This window comes from Hylobates moloch, unplaced genomic scaffold (assembly GCF_009828535.3).
Source record: "Hylobates moloch isolate HMO894 unplaced genomic scaffold, HMol_V3 SCAFFOLD_8, whole genome shotgun sequence".
Classification (NCBI taxonomy): Eukaryota; Metazoa; Chordata; class Mammalia; order Primates; family Hylobatidae; genus Hylobates; species Hylobates moloch.
Window position 1 is genome coordinate 42,737,787 of NW_026652283.1, and position 23,476 is coordinate 42,761,262.

The 23,476-nt window shown below is 46.7% G+C and overlaps 1 protein-coding gene across 6 annotated transcripts in view; it reads left to right on the top strand.

Moving 5' to 3' along the window:
* Positions 1 to 18,126: 18,126 nt before the first annotated feature.
* Positions 18,127 to 23,476, top strand: part of CTPS1 (CTP synthase 1) — a 77,603-nt gene continuing 72,253 nt past the window's right edge. For 4 of the 6 annotated variants that reach the window (XM_058442489.1, XM_058442491.1, XM_058442488.1 and 1 more), the window contains exons 1-3: positions 18,945 to 19,027; positions 21,706 to 21,884; positions 23,253 to 23,423. In XM_058442489.1, the coding sequence (XP_058298472.1) occupies positions 21,719 to 21,884; positions 23,253 to 23,423 (337 nt within the window). In that variant the 5' untranslated portion in view covers positions 18,945 to 19,027; positions 21,706 to 21,718. Of the gene's footprint in view, positions 18,261 to 18,944; positions 19,028 to 20,907; positions 20,961 to 21,705; positions 21,885 to 23,252; positions 23,424 to 23,476 lie in introns of those variants that run through there. The other 2 variants (XM_032160461.2, XM_032160462.2) reach the window with 2 other exon arrangements.

The window sequence follows — 23,476 nt, forward strand, 5'->3', positions numbered from 1 at the left end:
GTCACTGCAGCCTCCACCTCCCGGGTTCAAGTGATTCTCCTGCCACAGCCCCTCAAGTAGCTGGGATTACAGGCATGCACCACAATGCCCAGCTAATTTTTGTATTTTTAGTAGAGTCAGGGTTTGGCCACGTTGGCCAGGCTGGTCTTGAACTTCTGACCTCAAGTGATCTGCCCGCCTCGGCCTCTCAAAGTGCTGGGATTACAGGTGTGAGCCACTGCACCTGGATGCCTACAGTTTGATTCTTGATGGAATTTCAGGATGAGTTATTGTTTGCTTTTAAAAATGAAAAAATGGTCTGGGTGTGGTAGCTCACGCCTGTAATCCCAGCACTTTGGGAGGCGGAGGGGGGTGAATCACTTGAGGTCAGGGGTTCAAGACCAGCCTGACCAACATGATGAAACCCCTTCTCTCCCAAAAATACAAAAAATTAGCCAGGCGTGGTGGCACACGTCTGTAATCCCAGTTATTCAGGAGGCTGAGGCAGGAGAATCACTTGAACCAGGGAGGCAGAGGTTGCAGTGAGCCAAGATCACGCCACTGCACTCTGGCCTGGGAGACAGAGCAAGACTCCACCTTAAAAATAAAAAATAAAAATAAGTGCATAAAAATCCTGGACACCAAAACTAGCTGACATTCCCTGGTCGGCAACACTTCATCCATGTTTTCAAATATCATTGCTGGGAGAATTAGATGCTATCTATGTGTCTCCACTGGAGGACAATGAGAACCTTGAGCCTGGTTTCTCCTGGACTTCTCCCAGACACGTTTTCCCTTTATTATTTTATTTATTTATTTATTTATTTATTTATTTATTTATTTATTTATTTATGTTTTCGAGACAGTCTCGCTCTGTCACCCAGGCTGGAGTGCAGTGGTGGGATCTCGGCTCACTGCAACCTCCACCTCCCTGGTTCAAGTGATTCTCCAGCCTCGGCCTCCTGAGTAGCTGGGATTACAGGTATGTGCCACCACACCCAGCTAATTTATGTATTTTTAGTAGAGACAGGATTTTGCCATGTTGGCCAGGCTGGTCTCGAACTCCTGACCTCAAGCGATCTGCCTGCCTTGGCCTCCTAAAGTGCTGGGATTACAGGCGCGAGCCCAGCCCTTTTATGATTTTAATCTGTATCCATTTATTGTAATAAATTTAACCCATGAGTATAACAGCTTTTCTGAGCTCTGTGAGTCCTAACAAATCATTAAGCCTGAGGGTGGTCTTGGGAACCCCTCACACGATATTAATATGTGCCAACAGCATTTATGGATTTAAAGAATAAAATTCACCTTTGCAAAAGTGAAATTACAAATGGCTTACCAGTGAACCAAGCTGAAGTTATTATTTGAATCCTAAATAAAAAGTATTATGGCTACTAGAGCAATATCTGCATATGGTTGAAAAAAAAATTCATCATGATTTGAAAATACTTGACATGGAAAAAATGCTATTGTATTCTAAAGCCCTTTACATTATTACAAGAAACTTTGACAATACATCTTGTTGCTGTCAGCACTTTGGGAGGCTGAAGCAGATGGATCACCTAAGGTCAGGAGGTCGAGACCAGCCTGGCCAATATGACGAAGCCCTGTCTCTACTAAAAATACAAAAATTAGCTGGGCATGGTGGTGTGCGCCTGTAGCCCCAGCTACTCAGGAGGCCGAGGCAGGAGAATCCCTTGAACCTGGGAGATGGAGGTCGCAGTGAGCCAAGATCACGCCACTGCACTCCAGCTTGGGCAACAGGGTGAGAAACCATCTCAAAAAAAAAAAGAGAAGAAAAAGCAGAGCTGTTAGATTTAGAGAACATTTGCATGGTTAAAGTACAATTCAGAGGATCCTTATTTTATTAAGGACAAGAAAGGAGTTGTTTTTTGTTTGTTTGTTTGTTTGTTTGTTTTTGAGACAGAGTTTTGCTCTTATTGCCCAGGCTGGAGTACAATGGCACCACCTAGGCTCACCACAACCTCCACCTCCCAGGCTCAAGTGATTCTCCTGCCTCAGCTTCCAGAATAGCTGGGATTACAGGCACATAACTGGCTAATTTTGTATTTTTAGTAGAGACGGGGTTTCTTGGTTTCTCCATTTTGGTCAGGCTGATCTCGAACTCCCCACCTCAGGTGATCCACCCGCCTTCACCTCCCAAAGTGCTGGGATTACAGGTGTGAGCCACCATGCCCCGTCACGAAAGGAGTTTTTGACTGAGGAAAATGGTAGATATCACTGTCTTTGTAGCACCTACTTGTGCAGAGTTTCTTGTTGATGGTGATAACCATGAATTTGAATAGAGCGTAATTAGAAAAACAAAATCAGGAATTTTGTAGCCATTTCAAGTAAAAATATTCTAAGATAAAAAAAGCATGTTCATGGAAGAAAGCTGATTTCTCATATAAATTTTGATAATATGTTATTTGGAAGTTGTATTGTAATTAAATGTTTACTGTCTTGTTAAATGCTTTGTACTTTATTTCTTTTCATGGTTGTATACTATAAAGAAAATGTAGGCCAGGCGCGGTGGCTCGTGCCTGTAGTCCCAGCACTTTGGGAGGCCAAGGTGGGAGAATTGCTTGAGGCTAGGAGTTTGAGACCAGTCTGGCCAATATAAAGAGACTAGTCTCTTAAAAAGATAAAGACAGAGGCTGGGCGCAGTGGCTGATGCCTGTAATCTCAGCACTTTGGGAGGCTGAGGTGGGTGGATCACGAGGTCGGGAGATCAAGACCAGCCTGTCAACATGGTGAAACCCTGTCTCTACTGAAAATACAAAAATTAGCTGGATGTGGTGGCATGTGCCTGTAGTCCCAGCTACTCGGGAGGCTGAGGCAGGAGAATCGCTTGAACCTGGGAGGCAGAGGTTGCAGTGAGCCGAGATCACACCACTGCACTCCAGCCCGGTGATAGAGCAAGATTCTGTCTCAAAAAAAAAAAAAAAAAGACAGAAAATGTAATTAGTCTTTTCACCAAATATATATATTTTTAATTTTTATTATTTTTTTTGAGACAGAGTCTCACTCTGTCTTCCAGGCTGGAGTGCAGTGGCACGATCTCGGCTCACTGTAACCTCCACCTCCCAGGTTCAAGTGATTCTCCTGCCTCAACGTCCCGAGGAGCTGGGACTACAGATGCCCACCGCCACGCCCGGTTAATTTTTGTATTTTTAGTAGAGACAGGGTTTCACCATATTGGCCATGGCTGGTCTCGAACTCCTGACCTTGTGATCCGCCCGCCTCAGCCTCCCAAAGTGCTGGAATTACAAGTGTGAACCACCATGCCCGGCCTTTGCCAAATCTTTTATAGACATTCCCAAATCTTGAGTTTATCCTAATGTGCTGTATAAACACTACCATTTTCCACATGTCCCATGGTGTGAAAAATGTTAGAAAGCACTGAGTTAAAATAGTTTGATCACTGTAAAAAGATTCAAGATAATGGTGGCTTAAAAATACAGAATTTATGGCCAGGTGCAGTGGCTCACGCCTGTAATCCCAGCACTTTGGGAGGCCGAGGCGGGTGGATCACTTGAGGTCAGGAGTTCGAGACCAACCTGGCCAACGTAGTGAAACCTTGTCTCTACTAAAAATACAAAAAAAAAAAAAAAAATTTAGCTGGGCGGCTGGGCGTGGTGTCTCATGCCTGTAATCCCTGCACTTTGGGAGGCTGAGGCGGGCAGATCACCTGAGGTCAGGAGTTTGAGACCAGCCTGGCCAACATGATGAAACCCTGTCTCTACTAAAAATACAAAAAATTAGTGGGGCGTGGCAGGCACCTGTAATCCCAGCTACTCGGGAGGCTGAGGCAGAAGAATCGCTTGAACCTGGGAGGTGGAGGTTGCAGTGTGCTGAGATTGCGCCACTGCACTACAACCTGGACAACAACAGCGAAACTCTGTCTCAAAAAAAAAAAAAAAAAAATTTAGCTGGGAGTGATGGTGCACGCCTGTAATCCTAGCTACTCTGGAGGCTGAGGCAGGAGAATTGCTTGAACCCAGGAGGTGGAGGTTGCAGTGAGGCAAGATCATGCCACTGCACTCCAGCCTGGGTGACAGAGCAAGACTCCGTCTCAAAAAACAAAAAACAAAACAGAATTTTATTTCCCTCTCAGGTCACAATACAACTGTTAAGTAGTCCCGGGATGAGGGTGTGTCTCTGCAGCTCATCACTAGAATGCATCCGGCCAGCAGAAGGCAAAAGAAACCATCATCTATCTAGTTTTGAGTACTTTTATTGTTGCATTTGACATGTATTGTTATTTCCCAGTTCCCAGACTACAGGCTCTGGGGTCAGGTAGCATCTGTCATTAGACAGCTGAAAACAGCAGCAGTTTTGGAGACAGACAGATAGATGGAGGTTCAAACCCCATCTCTGCTGATTATAAGCTGGGGATTTGGGAAGGTGTTTATCCTTCCTAAGCCTAGTTTCCTCATCCATGAAATGGAGAGGAGAGAAACAACCTTAAAGGGCTGTCAAGAGAATTAAACGATGGGGGTAGGTGAAGCATCCAGGACTGCATCTGGCATACGGCATGTGCTCAAGGGAGCTGAGGCTTAGTCTGTCTCCTGGGTGCCTGGCACAGAGTCTGGAACAGGTGGGCCTGCATTTGGGTTGGTGGAGATGAACAGAAGTGAATTGGGCTCAGGGAGGGGTGTTAATTCCCTAGCTCATCAGGCCTGTCCTGTGGGAACAGCAGGCTCTGGCAGCCACAGAAAGCCAGAGGTGAAGATTTCAGGAATGGACTTGGACAGGGTGATGTGCCCTGGAGGACTGAGGACAGGGGCAGGGAGACGACAGCCTCCGCCACACCAGCTAATTTGACTTACGTTTTGGGAGAGAAATCTCTGGCTAGACCCTAAATGGAATCTGGAATGGGGAGGGACTGTTATCAGAAGTGGGCTGTGGCTAGCAGAAAAGAGTGATTGTCCTCTAGGCCTGCGGTGGGGTCAGGCTGCAGTGGACTTCTAGCTTTCTCAGCAAATCTGTTCTCCACTCCTCCCATACCGATAGACTCGACCTCGGGAGGAGATTGCCCTGCTAGGGACAACATTTCATGGCCTCCCCTGCGGCTAAGATGTGGCCCTCTGCCTAAATGTGACAGAAGGGGAGTGGAAAACTTCTCCGTTACTTGCTTCAAAGGAAATTGTCCTTCCTCTGCTTCCTTTCTCTCCTCGTTCCTGCGGAGATGTGAATGCAGACATGGCAGGAACCCAGCCTTGACCACGCGGATGAGGACAGCGCCCTGAGGGAAGGCACAAGGGGCGGCAGTTTCTCTTCTGCCTGGAGAAAAGACCTAGGTGAGGGCTGTGGCAGCCCCTGAGAGTGAGCAGTAGCAAGGCTTGGTCTATCACTGGCTGTGGGTGCAGGACGGCCAACCAGAATGGGAAGCCCAGAAGCTGCCAGAGAAAGAAAGGCAAGTAGCAGATCTACAACCTGGAGGGATTGGAAATTTAACATGACAGTTACAAGTGGAAACGTGGATGGTGTTTTAGTTGGGATATGCATTCAGCTGAAAAAAAGAGACCCAGACCTGCAGTAGCTTAAGCAAGGTAGAAATTATTTCTCTCTTGCCCAAGTGTCTACGCGTGAGCAGAGTCTGGATCTGGTAGAAGGAACGGCCATCGTTCCCTGAAGGGGAGATTTGGTGACAGACAGATGCAGAGGTGCTTGGTGGGCTCCAGCTTGTCCTTGCTTTCCTCTGCCCCATGTTCAGCACCTCTTCCTCAGTTCTGGGCCTGCTGACCACAGTGGCCCCAGGCCCGCCACCAGAGGCTTGGACTCACTGAAGAGGTAGCTACACAGGGGCTACAGTTTCCCAAAGACCTCTCCACAACCTCCCCCTTTCAGTGGCTGAACACGCCTGGCTTCTTAGATTTCCCAGCAAGCTCCAAGGTATCCACCATGATAGTTCTTCAGGATGGTGACTCACCCCATCTTTGATCCCCCATCTCCCCACTCCAGACCGTCACCTCCTCAGCTGAGCAAAGTCTAATTCCTGTTATCAATCCTTCATCCCAGCCGTGTAAATCAAAGTGGTCCTCAGTTTTCTCCACTGCTGGCTGGGGTTTTGGCTATTTATTTATTGAGTGTCTACCTAGTCTTCATTCATTCATCTAATTTCTTGCTTCCAGAAGTTTTACTCCTGTCACCTTTCCTGTTCTCTCTGCCTTTAGAGATCTATGTTTTTTTCAAACATTGCTATAGTTTTAGTGAGGTTTCAGAGGGGAGGGAAATTCAGTGGTCAGTCTACCATCTTAACCCAGAAGCCTTCTCAACACTCTGTCTTCCTTCGTATGTAATAGGCTGTTTACTGTTGTTGGTTTTCTTTTAACTTTTTAAATTAAAAAAAAAAATTTAAGGCTGGCGTGGTGGCTCACGCCTGTAATCCCAGCACTTTGGGAGGCCGAGGCGGGCAGATCACTTGAGGTCAGGAGTTCGAGACCACCCTGACCAACATGGAGAAACCCCATCTCTACTAAAAATACAAAATTAGCTGGGCATGATGGCGCATGCCTGTAATCCCAGCTACTTGGGAGGCTGAGGCAGGAGAATCGCTTGAACCTGGGAGGCAGAGGTTGCGGTGAGCCGAGATCATGCCATTGCACTCCAGCCTGGGCAACAAGAGTGAAACTTTGTCTCAAAAAAAGAAAAAATTTAAATTTCTTTAGAGTTGCTCTTTTTCAGAGCCTTGCTGTGTTGGCCAGCCTGTAGTGCTGTGGTGCCATCACAGCTCACTGTAACTACAAACTGTTGGGCTCAAACCATCCTTCTGCCTCAGCTTCCCAAGTACCTGAGACTACAGGACTACAGGCGTGCACCACCATGCCTGGCTAATTTTTAATGTTTTTGCAGAGACAGAGTCTTGCTATGTTGCCCAGGCTAGTCTTGAATTCCAGTCCTCGAGTGATCCTCTTACCTCAGCCTCCCAAAGTACTCGGATTATAAGTGAGAGTCACCAGGCCCAATCTATTTACAGTTTCCTAAACAGACTGAGCCTCCTGCCTCTGTGACTCAGCACATGATCACCCCTCCCTCTACTGTACCCCCCAAACCCCTACCCTGCCAGCCTGGCCTCCCTTCTTCCCTATATTGATGCCTGCTGATCCTTAGAGACAGTTCTCTGGGGAGCTTTTTCTGGTGCTGTGGCTGTTAGGTGCCCCTCCTATGAGTCCTAAAGAACCCCACCACTTTCCTCCACTACTGTACTGCTCCCTTCTCAGTACCGTAATTGTCTTTGTAATCCTGGTGTCTGCGACAATGCCTGGAATATGAGCAATGCCAATAAATGTTTGGTAAATGAATCAACGAAAAAGATACGCGTTCTGCAGACTCCTTTGCTTTGTTTGCATAATGAGAATCAGAGGAAGATAATGTTTACCTAAAAAGGAAGAGGATCTGGCATGCAGGAGGGAGAGAGGAAACATGTACAACTTAAAGGAGCCAAGTAAAATGTTGTGAAATTTACTATTCTTAAAAAAATGATTCTCAGCCGGGCGCAGTGACTCACACCTGTAATCCCAACACTTTGGGAGGCAGAGACGGGCAGATCACAAGGTCAGGAGCCTGGCCAATATAGTGAAACCCCGTCTCTACTAAAAATACAAAAATTAGCCCGGCGTGGTGGTGTGTGCCTGTAGTCCCAGCTACTCGAGAGGCTGAGGCAGAAGAATCACCTGAACCCGGGAGGCGGAGGTTGCAGTGAGCCAGGATTGTGCCACCGCACTCCAACCTGGGCGACAGAGCGAGACTCCGTCCCCCATCACCACCCCCCCAAAAAAGATTCTCAGAACTTTAATAGATGACCATACTATTCTAAGTTTAGCTGTAAAAAGAGCCTTGAGAAAACTAATCTATGGTATTCAAGGTCAAGGTAGTATTTACGCTTGGGGAAGTGGTAATTGGAAGGAGAACTAGTAGGAGCTTCTGGGGTGTGGGCACTGTTCTGTTTCTTGGCCTGGATACTGGTTACATGAGCGTGGCTAAATATATAAAAATTCATCATGTTGTACACTTATGATTTTACACTTTTTGTATGTCTGTTATACTTCAAAAAAAGTTTACAAAATATAAAATTTTTTAAATGGCAAAACTACAATGTAAACCATTCCTAAACCTCTTTCGCCAGAACACCATCATCTCTGTCACATCATGCTTGTCAATCTTTCGGGTCTTTGAATTTCCAAACAGATGGGTGGGTTTTTTTCATATCCTCTTGAGTTCAGATTAAATATATATTGAATGCAATTATTTTAAAAGGTTGGGTCATGTAAAAAAACTCTTATTATGGGCTGGGCACAGTGGCTCACGCCTGTAATCCCAGCACTTTGGGAGGCTGAGGCGGGCGGATCGCGAGGTCAGGAGATCGAGACCATCCTGGCTAACATAGTGAAACACCGTCTCTACTAAAAATACAAAAAATTAGCTGGGCATGGTGGTGGGCGCCTGTGGTCCCAGCTACTCAGGAGGCTGAGGCAGGAGAATGGCATGAACCCAGGAGGCGGAGGTTGCAGTGAACCAAGATCGAGCCACTGAACTCCAGCCTGGGCGACAGAACGAGATTCCATCTCAAAAAAACAAAAACAAAACAAACAAAAACCTCTCATTATGTACAACAGGAATCAAGGTGCTAATTATATAAACGTGGGGGTTGTTGGATACCCTGTGAGTCCATATTTTCTCACAGATTTAAAAGGTGTTTTTCACGTGATCATTGTACTCATGACAGGGGCATGAGTTGTTACTCTTGGAGGCAGCAATATCTCTTAGATAGATCTTGGATACAGATATCTGGAGACCCAGAATTTGAAATTATAACTATTGAGTTTTAAAAGCATATTGTGGCTGGCCCTAGGTTTTGAAATGATAACTATTGAGTTTTATGCACATATTATGGCTCCATTAAGTGCTTGCCGGATGAAAATCTTTCTGAAGATTTTCCAACCACAGTCTGGTTGGAGCGGGTGGTGGAAGCTTGAAGCTCTGTTTGCATAATGAGCGCAGTTTTTATGTTGATTGTATGTTTGAGGTGGTTCTCCTAGGGCTTATGGAAGTTTTATGGAGGTTTACCACCCCTTCTTGGGGCTACTGAAGCTGAAAAGGGGCAGTTCTTTCTTTTGATCTAGAAAGTGGCAAGTGTAGATCATCTCAGTAGGATGTTTTAAATCTTGCGGCAAAGGAATAAAGAGACGGTTCTGGGCCGGGTGTGGTGGCTCATGCCTGTAATCCCAGCACTTAGTGAGGCCGAGGCGGGCGGATCACGAAGTCAGGAGATCGAGACCATCCCAGCCAACATGGTGAAATCCTGTGTCTACTAAAAATACAAAAAATTAGATGGGCATGGTGGTACACGCCTGTAGTCCCAGCTACTCAGGAGGCTGAGGTGGGGGAATTGCTTGAACCCACGAGATGGAGATTGCAGTGAGCTGAGATCGCGCCATTTCACTCCAGCCTGGCTACAGAGTGAGACTCCGTCTCAAAAAAAAAGAGGTGGTTCTGGAGATCAGGTGAGGGGTAACTAATTAGCCAGAGAGGCTTGGAGGGGTTCCCACAGACGGGGTTGCTGAAACAAGTCTTGTTTGCCATGTGTTTTTGAACCCCAAAGTCAGAATATATGATTTTAAAAGTATTCGTTTCCTTATTCTTTCTTTTCTTCTTTCTTTTCTCTCTCTCTCCTTCTTTCTTTTTTTTTTTTTGTCTTGCTCTGTCACCCAGGCTGGAGTGCAGTAGTGTGATCATGGCTCACTGCAGTGCTCAAGTGATCCCCCACCTCAGTCTCCCAAGTAGCTGGGACTACAGGCACTTGCCACCAGTCCTGGCTAATCTTTTTAAAAACGTTTTTGAAGAAATCAGGTCTCACTATGTTGTCCAGGCTGGTCTCAAACTCCTGGGCTCAAGCAATCCTCCCACTTAGGTCTCTCAAAGTGCTGGGATTACAGGCACTGTAAATGTGCCTAGCCCATTTATTTTCAGTAAGTCTCATAGGGGTACAATAATAAAATCACAGTTACATATGTACACATTTTATTAACAATAACTACATTCCAAGAAATCAGAACTAGCTCACCAAATATGGGTTGTATGGTGATGTTAACTATGGTCTATTTTTCAACTAAGAATTCCTTCTTATGTTTGACAGCATATTTTAAAAAGTGGCTTTTTCTTTCTCTTTTTTTTTTTTTCAGATGGAGTTTTGCTCTTGTTGCCCAGGCTGGAGTGCAATGGCGCGATCTCGGCTCACCGCAACCTCTGCCTCCCGGGTTCAAGTGATTCTGCTGCCTCAGCCTCCCGAGTAGCTGGGATTACAGGCATGCGCCATCATGCCCAGCTAATTTTGTATTTTTAGTAGAGACGGGGTTTCTCCATGTTGGTCAGGCTGGTCTCAAACTCCCGACCTCAGGTGATCTGCCCACCCCAGTCTCCCAAAGTGTTGGGATTACAGGCATGTAATCCTGTACCCGCCCGGCCATTTCTTTCTCTTTTACTACATTTTTCCCCTAAATGTGCTATTGAGGTACTCATGTATAATTATACTGCATGTTCATATATAATAGTAATATCCACTATTATAGGCCCTATATGAAACAGATGTCTCTGTCAGATTATTCTGACATTTCATCATGTTCCCTATGAAGGACATCAATTAGTTCTGAGGAGAATATGAACAAGCTCAGCTGCTTGTTGACAGCCTCTGAATTTAATCTGATGTTCAGAGTAGCTTCATTCCAAGTATCTCTCAGAGTGTGGTATTTAATTCACTGCCCCTCAAATCTCCCCAGCACTCAGGTTGGAGAACAACAAAATCACACGTAGTGACACTGTCACCAGCCTTTATTGAAAGTCATTTTAGGCTGGGCATGTTGGCTCACGCCTGTAATCCCAGCTTTGGGAGGCTGAGGTTGGCGGATCACCTGAGGTCAGGAGTTCGAGACCAGCCTGGCCAACGTGGTGAAACCACGTCTCTACTAAAAATACAAAAAAATTAGCTGGTCATGGTGGTGGGTGCCTGCAATCCCAGCTACTCTGGAGGCTGAGGCAGGAGAATCACTTGAACTCGGCCTGGGAGGTGGAGGTTACAGTGAGCTGGGATCATGCCATTGCACTCTAGCCTTGGTGACAAGAGTGAAACTATGTCTCCAAAAAAAAGGAAGTCATTTGAAGGAACGGGCCTGTGACCCTTGCCTCTATGTCTGCTGTATAAATGCTATTGAGACTTTTCATCCTTACATTGTATACCCCATATCCTCTCCATGAAGACTCACAGGGGGAATTGATTTCTGAGCTCAGTAGCAGAAATAATGGTCCTTTTAATTAATTCAGTAAACATTTACTGAGCATCTACTACATGCAGCCATATGAGAGCTGCTGGGGATATACTCGTAAATGAAATACAGACTGGTAGGGAAGACAGAAGACAACTACCCAATTATTCCATCAATTGTTAGAATTTTGATAAATGCTGCTAGGAAAATTAGTGAGGACTCGGAGCCGGTAAAGGGACCTGGGGTAAATAAGCAATTGTCGTATGGTCACATTGATCCTCTTCACTTTGGCTCCTAGGAAGTTAAAAGTCAAATTTGTGACTCTCCTCTAGAAAGGGTTTGTGATCTAATTGAATTTCTGGACTCATTTATTTGTGGAACAAATGACTATTGTGTGCCACAAGCAGCTAGGCACTGGGCATATCACAGAAAATCAGATAAACGGGTCCTCGACCTCACAGAGCTTGTAGACAAGTGGGAGGTTTGGGCAAGGAAGTAGATTATTAAAATGAAATTTGTTCTTTTGAATATGTATTGTGGGTACATAGTAGGTGTATATATTTATGGGGTACAGAGATACTTTGATACAGGCATGCAATGTGTAACAGTTACATCATGGAGAGTGGGGCATCCATCCCCTTAAGGATTTATCCTTTGTGTTACAAGCAATCCAATTTTATATATATATATATATTTTTTTTTTTTTTTTTTTCTTTTTTGAGACAGAGTCTCGCTGTGTCTCCTAGGCTGGAGTGCCGTGACACGATCTCGGCTCACTGCAACCTCTGCCTCTGTGGTTCAAGTAATCCTCTCACCTCAGCCTTCCCCTCCCCAGTAGCTGGGACTACAGGCGTGCACCACCAGGCTCAGCTAATTTTTTTGTACTTTTTGTAGAGATGGGGTTTTGCCATGTTGCTTGGGCTGGTCTTGAATGCCTGAACTCCATCGACCCACCTACCTTGGCCTCCCAAACTGCTGGGACTACAGGCGTGAGCCACTGTGCCCAATCTACTAAGTCTTATTCATTCTTTCTAACTATATATTTTTTTGTACCCATTAACCACCACCTTCCCCTCTGCCTCCCTTAAAATATAATTTGGTAAGTGCTATGCTCTGGGAAGTCCCAGCAGCAATAAAAGAATGGGAGAGAAGTGCTAACCCCAAATGAGGGAGAGAGTCTGTCCAAAAAAATTACTTTGGGGAAGTGAAGACCAGGTTGAGATGTGATGTGATGTTAGCAAGAAAAAGGTAGGAAGCAGAGGGGTAGGTGAGAGCCAGCAGAGGTCTATGCAACAATTCATATGTGGAAAGGAATACACGGCATGTTCAGAGAACTGAAAGAATCACTGTGGCTGGAGCATGGGGTGGGTGGTGTGGCTAGAGAGGTAAACTGAGACCAATTTTTGCATGGCCTCATACATCCTAGTGTGGTTTTGACTTTATCCTGAAGGTAATGGAGTGTCATTAAGATAGAACATTCCTATTCTTCCATTCCTTTGCCTCATTTTTTGCTCACATTTTGTAGACACACACACAAGTGGCTTTAAATCCTTTCTTGAACAAAGTGAGGACATAAACCAACAAATTCACTAAATAACATAATTACAGCTAGCTCAAATGATGAAAATCCAATATCATACAGTCATATTAAAATAACATACAGCCAAAAAGAATATCTACACATGCATGGAGTGTGCTTGAAGGATAAACCAGAAACTGGTAATAGCGGTTGCTTCTGGGAGGAAACTTGGGTGGCTGGGGAACAGGTATGGAAGGAGGGCTTTTACTGTGTATTCCTTTTTAACACTCGAATTTTATGCCATTTACATATCTATTAGAAACGAAATAAAACATAAATAGCCCCAATCTGGGAAAAAAACAACAAATCTGTCACTAGTTGTAGGCTCCCTCCTCCCCCATTTCTCACCCAGATAATCCATTAGAATGCCAGACTAGAGTGACAGCATATTCATATAAAAGTAGAAAGTCATTCAAGGAAGTCCTGGAGAAGAAACAATAAGCAAGACTTGATGATGGGCAGAATGAGGGGCAGAAACAGACAATCCAAAGCGAACCTTCGCGTGTGCTCTTAGGAAGGTGTTTACATGTGTTCAGTCTTGGCTCCATGGTCTGTAATATAGTAATAATGACAGCATTTGCATTATAGGGTAGTAGTGGGAGTTACAGATGCTAGATGCTGGTTACTAAAAGGCCCACAAGACGTACTTGATAAGGAAAGTGACACACAGAAAGGCTAAGTAACCTCAAAGAGATTCCAATCTGGTATGGAGGAGACAGATAAGTGAACAGGCAATCTCAGCAGGCTGTGATAAATGCCTCAGAGGAAGCACTGGGAGTGCCACGGGACGTGCGGGAGGCACTCTGCCTTAGCCTGGGTTCCCTAGGAAGGAAGCCAGAGGTGGGTTCTTGAGTCAGAGAGTGACTGAGGAATAACCTCAGGTGGAGACTGTGAGGGAGCGAGGGGAGCATGGGGCGGGGAAAAAGTGAGACAAAGATATGTGTTTAGCTCAGGAGTTGGCACATTTTGGCCTTCAGACCCAAGCTCTATTTCTGTATAAAAGAGTATCATGTGAACACAGCTATGGTTCTACTGAAATAAGTCACATTCATTTAATCGATATATTATCTATGGCTACTTTTGCACTATGAAGACAGAGTTGAGTGATTGCAAGAGACCATATGGCCCACAAAGCCTAAAATACAGACTGGTTCTTTTCAGGAAGTTTGCCTCAGCCTGATCCCAAGGGGAGCTCTAGAACACCAATGGGATCTAGAGTTGGCCCACGTGTAGGCGAGGCGCCTGGCTCACCTCAGGACCTGGGCTTGGAAGAGAACTTGGCATTCAGGACACGTCCAGCCTGGGAACATAAATTTGGGAGTAGTCAGAATAAGGATGGTTTTTTTTTTTTTTTTTCTTAAGACGGAGTCTTGTTCTGTTGCCCAGGCTGGAGTGCAATGGCGCAATCTCGGCTCACTGCAACCTCTGCCTCCAGGGTTCAAGTGATTCTCCTGCCTCAGCCTCCTGAGTAGCTGGGATTACAGACCTGCGCCACCAAGCCTGGCTAATTTTTGTATTTTTACTAGACGGGGTTTCACCATATTGGCCAGGCTGGTCTTGAACTCCTGACATTGTGATCCGCCCACCACGACCTCCCAAAGTGCTGAGATTACAGACGTGAGCCACCGTGTCTGGGCCAGATGGTTTTAATGACTAGATAATGACTGTAGAGAGAAGGGATCCTAGAACTGAGGCTTGGGGCAATGTTTATAGTTCAGGATAGAGGAAAACGAAGAGTATCTAGGTAGGGAGACCTAGAAGGAGAAGCCTGTGAAATAGGAAAAATGAACAGCAAGTGGTTTCCTAGAAGCCAAGTAAAGGACACGCACGTTTTAAGGAGGAAATGATCAGCTGTGACAAATGCTCTTAGGGAAGTGGTCAGTTTGGGGGCAGCTCTGGGGCTGTATAGCTGCACCTAGGAGCCCACAAGGAGACTGGGCCTATGGTGGGGGAGAGAAGCAGCCCAAATATGTAAATACATATACATGCGCACATGCACACACACATATGCATTCCTGCCATGCACATACAGCCACACTGTTGTCTATCTTTTTTTTTTTTGAGACGGAGTCTCGCTCTTGTCACCCAGGCTGAAGTGCAGTGGCGTGATCTTGGCTCACAGCAACCTCTGACTCCTGGGTTCAAGCGATTCTCCTGCCTCAGCCTCCTGAGTAGCTGGGACTACAGGTGCCCGCCACCATGTCTGGCTAAGTTTTGTATTTTTAGTAGAGACGGGGTTTCACCATATTGGTGAGACTGGTCTCGAACTCCTGACCTTGTGATCCACCCACCTTGGGCTCCCAAAGTGCTGGGATTACAGGCATAAGCCACCGCGCCCAGCCCACTGTTGTCTTTATTTGGGACTTACGGACATTAGAGATTGGAGTCTAGGCTGATGTACAAAGAAGAGGTCTGAGAACATGGAGGTTAATTTTTGACGAGAGCAGTTTCAGTGAAATTATATGAGCAAAATATCCTGATTGGAATGAGTTCAAGAGAGGGAAGAAATTGGAGACAGCAAGTACAAACATTTTTTAGGAGTTGTGCTGAAAAGTGAAACAGAAACGGAGAGGGAGCTAGAGAATGGCATAGAGTCAGGAAAGGGGTTTTAAGATGGAACAAATTGCAGCATGTTTGCATCACACTAGTGGAAAAGATCTACTAGAGAGGGGAAGACTGCTGACGCAGGAAGGGACATTCTACTAGACATTCTTGAGTTGATGAAAGGATATGGCACTTACATACTAGACATTCTTTGAGTTGACAAATGGATATGGCACTTAGAGCAAAGAGGAGGTTGACCTCTGGGAGTGTGGGCAGTTTGTCCACAGTAACAGGAGACAACGCAGAGCTTGTGTGCACAGATAAGTGGTTGGTGGATATGAAAAATCTCCTGATGGCTTCTATTTTCTCGTGAAATGGGAAGCAAGATCACCAGCTGAGGAGAATATGGGGGAGGAGATGGAAGATCTTTGAGGAAGAAGACAATGTCAAGTGGTCATTCAGAGGACTGGTTGGGTGAATGGCTCATTCTTCCGTCTCTCATAGCATCTTCATCACCTCAGCAAGTACGTTCTCACCATCTGTTATGTTCCAGGCACTCTGATAAACATCAAATGCTTCTTGAAAGAAGGTGTGGCTGTAGAGTACCTTCGAAGACAACCCTAACTTTTTTTTTTTTTTGAGATAGAGTCTCACTCTGCCCAGGCTGGAGTACAGTGGTGGGATCCTAGCTCCCATTGGCCTTGAATTCCTGGGTTCAAGCACTCCTCCCACCTCAGGCTCTGGAGTAGCCAGGACTACAGGTGTGTGCCACCATGCTCAGCTAATTTTTGTATTTTTTGTAGAGATGGGGGTCTCACTATATTGCCTAGGCTGGTCTTGAACTCCTGGACTCAAGAAATCCTCCCACCCTGCCTCAGCCTCCCAAAGTGTCAGGATCACAAGTGTGAGCCACTATGCCTGGCATTCCCAACATTTTTTAGATTTGGAGCTGAATGCAGCATGGGCAGGTTGTCAGGGTTGAAGCACTGGTGATCCAGATCTGGAAGGAGCCAGAAGCCTCTAAAAGAGGCCACTGCAGGAGCCTCCTGACCTGGTTTCTGGGAATCCATCTGTTTCAACGATTTTCCTGAAACACAAATCTAATCCCATCACATCTTTTTTTTTTTAAAACTCCTTCAATGAAGATAGTTAAGAACTTGTGGCAAACTGCTTCTAGAGAACAAAACAGGAACACTGGGGTACAGAAATAAGAGATTTACTTTTCATGGATACCCTTGTGTAGTGTTTGGGGAAAAATTGTAACCATGTACATATATTCACTATTCAAAGGAAGGTCAAAAGCCTCTCTAAAGTTTCTACAGCTTTCCAATATCCCCAGGAGAAAGAAAAGTCTTTACTTGGTCTATAATGCTCTTCACCGTATGGCCCTACCCAACTCTTCAACCTAATCTCATGTTAATCTCGCTTCCTGTGGCCCTTGCGGACTCGGCTAGACTGGCCTTCCAATTCAGCTGTGCCGGCCTCTTTGGGCTTGTACACAGGCTTTTCTTTCTGCCTCACTTAAAAAAAAAATTATTATTGCTATTTTTATTTTATTCATTCATTCATTCATTCATTCATTCATTCATTCATTCTTTGAGACAGAGTCTCGCTCTGTTGCCCAGGCTGGAATGCAATGGTGCCATCTCGGCTCACCGCAACCTCCACCTCCCAGGTTCAAGCTACTCTCCTGCCTCAGCCTCCTGAGTAGCTGGGACTACAGGCGCCCACCACCATGCCCAGCTAATTTTTGTATTTTTAGTAGATAAGGGGTTTCACCATATTGGCGAGGCTGGTCTTGAACTCCTGACCTTGTGATCTGCCTGCCTCGGCCTCCCGAAATGCTGGGATTACAGGTGTGAGCCACTGCGCCTGGCCTATTATTATTATTTTTATAAGAAACGGGGTCTCGCTGTTACCCAAGCTGGTCTCGAACTTTTGGGCTCAAGCACGCCTCACTTTCTTATCCCCGCCTCTCCCTTTCCCATCTTTGCCAGTCTACTTAGGTCTCTGCTTCAAAGTTACTTTTTCAGGGCGGGCTTCCCGCCTGAATTCCCAACCCCCACCGGACTTGGTCAGTCCCCGCGCTGGGCACTCACTGCCCCGGCACCAGCATCTCTGCAGCAAGCACCCATGACAACTATGAAGTGTAACGAGCTGCTCAGTGTGCCTCCCTACATCGTTAGTCCGAGGAGAGGGTCCCTCTGTGTCCAGCACAGTGCGTGGCACAGTCGGTGCTCAGGGAGCGATAGCTAGATGAAACAGTACTTTTCGGGATCCTAGTCCATCCAAAGCAGCCGCCTTCGGGGCAGGTGTGGGGAGGAGGGAGGCCAACGAGGAGCCAGCGCCACGCGACCCTCCGCACTTCCGTCTTGGAGGCCGGGGTGGCGCTGCCGCCGTCCCTCGCCCGGAGGCAGAGATGCGCTGGCGCGTCACCGCCAGGAGCCCACAGTGGAAGACCATCGGATGGAAGGCGACGCCCAGAACTCCAGGAGCCCGCTGTGGGAGGACGCGAGGCCAGGCGACGAATAGGCCAGGCGTGAGTCCCCAAACAGCCTCCTCCCCTTCAAGAGAGGAAGCTTGGGCCACAGGCTGGGACGGAAGCAGAGGGGCAGACACGCCACCACCCGCCCGGCCTCGAACTGCCGGCGGCACAGTTCAGCCGAGGCGGCCAGGCGGTCCCGTCCCGCGCCTGCGCACTCCAGGCCCCGCCCCGCCCCGCGCCCTCCAGGCCCGCCCCGCCCTCCACCCTCTGCGTGCGCACAGCCTAGAGCCCGCCTCCGTGAAAGACTGCCGGGCGCATGCGGTCGGGGTTGTTCACTGGCTGTCCGGGGTTCCGCGCGCGTCGCCGGCCCAGCTCTGTCGCTGACGGGAGGATCTGAAGCCGGCCGCAGGTAGGCTGACTCCAGGGATCCCGGAGGGGAACTGTTCTCCCGCGCAGGAGTCAGCGGCTCGAGCTGAGCCCGGCGCCGAATAGCCCCGCCGCCGGGGTGACGGACGTCGCTCCTACCAATCAGGGGCGAGGTGACTCGGCGTCCTGCCCAATGGGCTGTGTGCCTAACGGGAGTGGGGCGGGCGCCCCGGCCGGCGAGCTGCCGGCTCCCGCGCGCGGGCCTCGTGGCCGGGCGGCGCTGGGGAGAGGGGCCGAGCGGGGCGCGGGGTGGCTTCAGAGGCTGCGGGGCCGCGCTGGGCCGCGCCGAATCAGGTCGGCCGGGCTCGTCGGACGGAGATGGCCGTAGGGGCGTGGAGCGCCGCCCCCCCTCCCCCGCCCTTGCTCTTCGTCTGCGAGGAAGCCCGGCAGTCGCCCATCCATTCAGGCGGTGCGGGCCTCGGGCCTCGGGCCTCCGGCCTCGGCGCGGGCTCAGCCGCCCGGGGCTGGGCGGGGCGGCTCCGCGCCGTAGGACGAGGGGGCCTGCGAGCTCGCCGGCCCTGGGCCCCACGACTGGCCTTTGGGCCCCACGGCTTCCTCTCTTCCCGACGGCCGGGAGTCGGGGCGCTAGCGGTGTATAGAGCTCACCACGTTTGCGTGGCGCCCTTCCTACCACGCTCGTTACAGTTTCGAATCCTCAGCGGCCCTGTGACGCGGGCGGCGCAGAGATTCTCACCCCCATTTCCCGAGATGAGAACCCGCGTTGCAGGCAGCTCAAGTGACATGACTGAGGTTTGCACACGAGTAATAGGGGCTGGCACTTCATCTTATAACATTGAAAGAAAAAGCATTTCCCCCCTCCGTCTTTGTTGAATTTCTCTGATGCGTCTTGATTTACGTTACTTCTGTGCCAGAAAGCCTTCTTGCGCCTTCTGTCACCTTCAGAATTAAGTTCAGATTGGGCATGCCAGTTTGCACATGATCTGGCCCTTGCCTACCTTTCCAGTTTATCTTCCACTGTATATCCCTCCCTCCCCGCCTTCCCCCTCACGGCCTTACCTCTGTTCTCTGTAGCTGCCCCACACCTGCCTGTTCACCCTGTTCCCTTTCCTGTGCTCTGAGTCGTGCAGTCAGTCCTTCAAGGCCCATTGCAGGTCATATCTACAAAACAGGAGCTGCCTGGATCCGCCCACTACCCCCAGGACTTCTCTCACCTTCCTCTGATGGCCGTTGTACTGAAAGCTTCTGCTCTCTTCGTCCCCCTTTATAGGCTAAACATGTTTTCTGTCTGCTTCCACCATCACTGAATTACTCGTGTATTTGTTAATGTTTCATCTCTCCAACTGGACTGCCAGAAAGTTGAGATATGGGCCCAAATCTGATTAATGTTTGCAGTCCCCAAGCACAGTAGCTGTCATGTAAGTCAGTAGCCCATAAGGATGAATGAATGAGCCTCCCGCCTGATCTTTGTGTACATTGGCATATTTATTGCCAGGCACTGAGACGGCAAGAATCCAAAGAGAGAAACTAAAGAACGTAAAGAGAGCTGTTAAACTCTTAGAGTAAAATTGGGACAAATCAAATGTAATTGGATGAGATGAATCTTTTAAAGAAGTAACTCACTCGGTGGCAGAGGAATTTCTAGGATCATCCAAAACTTAGGGAGACCAGGGTATAGTCTCAGTAAGGGATATGTCTGGTTAGAACATATCTAAAATGTACCTAAGTCTGATTTTCATGTGTCAATAAGGAACTGTAAAGTGAGAGACTTAGGGTCAGATAAGCTTGGAGACACCGCATACTGTATAGCAGTGATCACAGTGCGAGTTTACTTGCTAAACAGTCCCAGGATTCTTGCGTTAAATGACTTGGTTTAATCAGCATTTCTCTGATTTATATCCATAAAACCCTTTTTGAGAATCCCGTGTGCATTTTGTTGAAACCAGGGAGCATGCTTTTGGAAATGCTGTAGCAGAGGATGCAAAGAGCCTTTGCAGCGGGGAAGACTTCTGAGCATTCTTCCTTCCCTGCCAAGTGTGTTCTTTCTTGCTCTTGGGAGGGGGTGGGGTGGGGGAATGCTTCAAGCACAACTCCTTAGTTGTCTTGTTCCTTAGTTTATTTTATCATAATTTGGCTTCACATGGAACGTTCCTGAGGAGGAAAATGTCCTGACCATGCCAAAGTAATCATTTTCTGCTACTTTCCAATTGTGTTTTTCATTTTGGTCACATTTGGGTTTGCTGACCAAATGGACGATTCTGGACCTCTGCACCTGGGGACCAGTGATAAATCCTCCGTGGTGAGCCTGTCACGGTCTCCTCACCTCTTGTCCATGCTGTTTTCACCTGCATCTTGACTCTGCTGCCCTTACATCTTCTTTTATTTCTCCTTTCCCTGCCACCGTGGCACTGCTCTTTGGATTTCATCTCATCTCCCCTCTGAGTCCTCTGCTCATCATGTGCTTCTGACTGGTTTCTTATCTGATGTCCCTCTGCCCCAGTATTTACGGTCTCTCTTCATTGCATGCCTGGGAGAGATTTCTGACAAGGAGCAAGTTATTGTTAAATTATAGAAGAGAACTACTTTTTTTTTTTTTTTTTTTTGAGGTAGTCTTATTCTGTCACGCACACTGGAGTGCAGTGGCATGATTCCAGCTCACTGCAACCTCTGCCTCCTGGGTTCAAGGATTCTCCTGCCTCCGCCTCCTGAGTAGCTGGGACTACAGGTGTGCGCCATCACAGCCAGCTAATTTTTGTATTTTTAGTAGAGATGCGGTTTCCCCATATTGGCCAGGCTGGTCTCGAACTCCTGACCTCAAGTGATCCTCCTGGCTCTGCCTCCCAAAGTGCTGGGATTACAGCCATGAGCCACCATGCCCAGCCGGAGAACTACTTTTAGTTAAAGGAATTGTGGTTTAGCTGCAACCACTTCGAAATGTTGATGTTCTTTCCTTTTAGTCTATCTTTTATAACCTAGAGGAGCTGTGTTTTCTTGATGATATGTTGTAGTTTAGCCAAAGACATTATTTATTTCCTGGAGAACTGGAGTACTTATCCAAGTTTGAATTTTTTTCCCATGTAGGGAAAATAATGAGGCACCTGCCTGGTATCCCAGTGTCTGGCAGTGATGTCAGCAAACATTTGGGGTGTAGTGTTCTATCAACCAGCTTAGAGCTGGTTTTATTAGGTTGACTCTGAAGGTTATTAGTTGTCAAAGCTTTAAACAAAAGCTGTGTTATTAGAGTAGCAGTTGTTTTTCTACACATATTTGACTAAAGCCCTTCAGTGATCCAAGAAATGTTTGTTATGATCCTATTTAAACCTGACGAGAACCTTCTGAAGTCCTGTGACAGAGAAACTGAGGCTTCAATAGGGTTCATAGCTAATAATTGGCAGAGCCAGTGTTTGAACCCAGATGAGTTTGGTTTGTTGAGATACATTTATTTCATCTGTAATTTTTCCTTCTTCCAGGTCAAAGAGTAAAATGAAGTACATTCTGGTTACTGGTGGTGTTATATCAGGAATTGGAAAAGGAATCATTGCCAGCAGTGTGGGCACAATACTCAAGTCATGTGGTTTACATGTAACTTCAATCAAAATTGACCCCTACATTAACATTGATGCAGGAACATTCTCTCCTTATGAGCATGGTAAGCACAGCGGATTTCTTTATAATAATTGCATGTGGGAGAACATGTCAGCACTTGGGAATTATGTGCACGGTTTGCATAACTTTTATTTTCTGCCTTCTAACGGGTCCCTTAATATAGCAGAATGATACTTTTCTCACCTAGAAAGGAAGAAGCAGAATTCTTTTTTTTTTTTTTTTTTTTGAGACAGGATCCCACTCTGTCCCTCAGGCTGGAGTGTAGTGGTGTGATCATGGCTCGCTGCAGCTTCCACCTCCTTGGCTCAAGCGATCCTCTCACCTCAGCCTCCTGAGTAGCTGGGACTACAGGTGTAAATCACCATGCCTGGCTAATTTCTAAATTTTTTGTAGAGGTGGGGTTCCACTATGTTGCCCAGGCTGGTCTTGGGTCCTCCCACCTGTAATCCCAAAGTGCTAGGTTTTACAGGTATGAGCCACCGTGCCTGACTGCCTTTTACTTCTTTGTTGTTATTGAGAACCTGTCGACGGTGTGACATGCGACTGTGGCGGTTACTTCAAAGATTAATTGCTTAAAACTGGGAGAGATGTTAAAACATACCTCTTAAGTTTTAAAATTCTGCATTCATACTCCTCCTCTCTAGCGTTGAGGTGAAAATCTACAAGCATTAGGTGTCACTAGTGCAGAAATCCTCATGTAACAAATGGCATCAGGAAAAGATCCATATACCTGAGTGATCTTTAATACAGAATTCTTGAGCAGAGGATGAGTTATCTCTCTGAGGGAGAAAATGAGACGTTTTTTTCCTTTCCTGTGTTTGAGTTTGTCTCCTATTGTGGTGGTAGGAATGAATCATTCTGGGCAAAATTTGTAGAGTGAAGTTTCATGGAATGAATGTGCAACAAAGGAATGGGGTAAATGTGTGCAGTTTCACAAAGTTGTTTAGAACAAAAGCAGAGCTCAGAAGCTGATTTTTATAATCAGCACAAACTTCATATGCATATATCCAGATTTTGAATCAAATATTTTTATCATACTTTAAACCATATTATGCTCAATTAGGAGACTTTTCTGAAGGTTCTTTTTCCCTAGGCAGCGGATGCTGTATACTACTGTAAGGTCCTGTATAGGCACAGCCCACTGGGCTGTCATTTCTTCCCATCTCGTGCTGTTTTATAACTCTTCTTAAGAATGAGTTTGTTGACAGGCTAGAAGTATGAAGTTACCTTTTAGAGAACAGCTGATAATTTTTCTTTTTGTGTGTCATATTTAGTCTTCTAGAAGTGAATTTCTGTGCTTCCTATTACGTAATTGCACACCTTGTTAATGAGAGTTTTATTTCAGGATTGCAGTTGTGCCACGGTATAGGTATTTTTCACTTAACGTAAATGGTTTCTCTGTTCACTGCAGGTGAGGTTTTTGTACTGGATGATGGTGGGGAAGTAGACCTTGACCTGGGTAACTATGAGCGGTTCCTTGACATCCGCCTCACCAAGGACAATAATCTGACCACTGGAAAGATATACCAGTATGTCATTAACAAGGAACGGAAAGGAGATTACTTAGGGAAAACTGTCCAAGGTAATACTGGATTTACCTTTAAAGCTTAAAAGTCTTAACCAGCTTAATTTCCT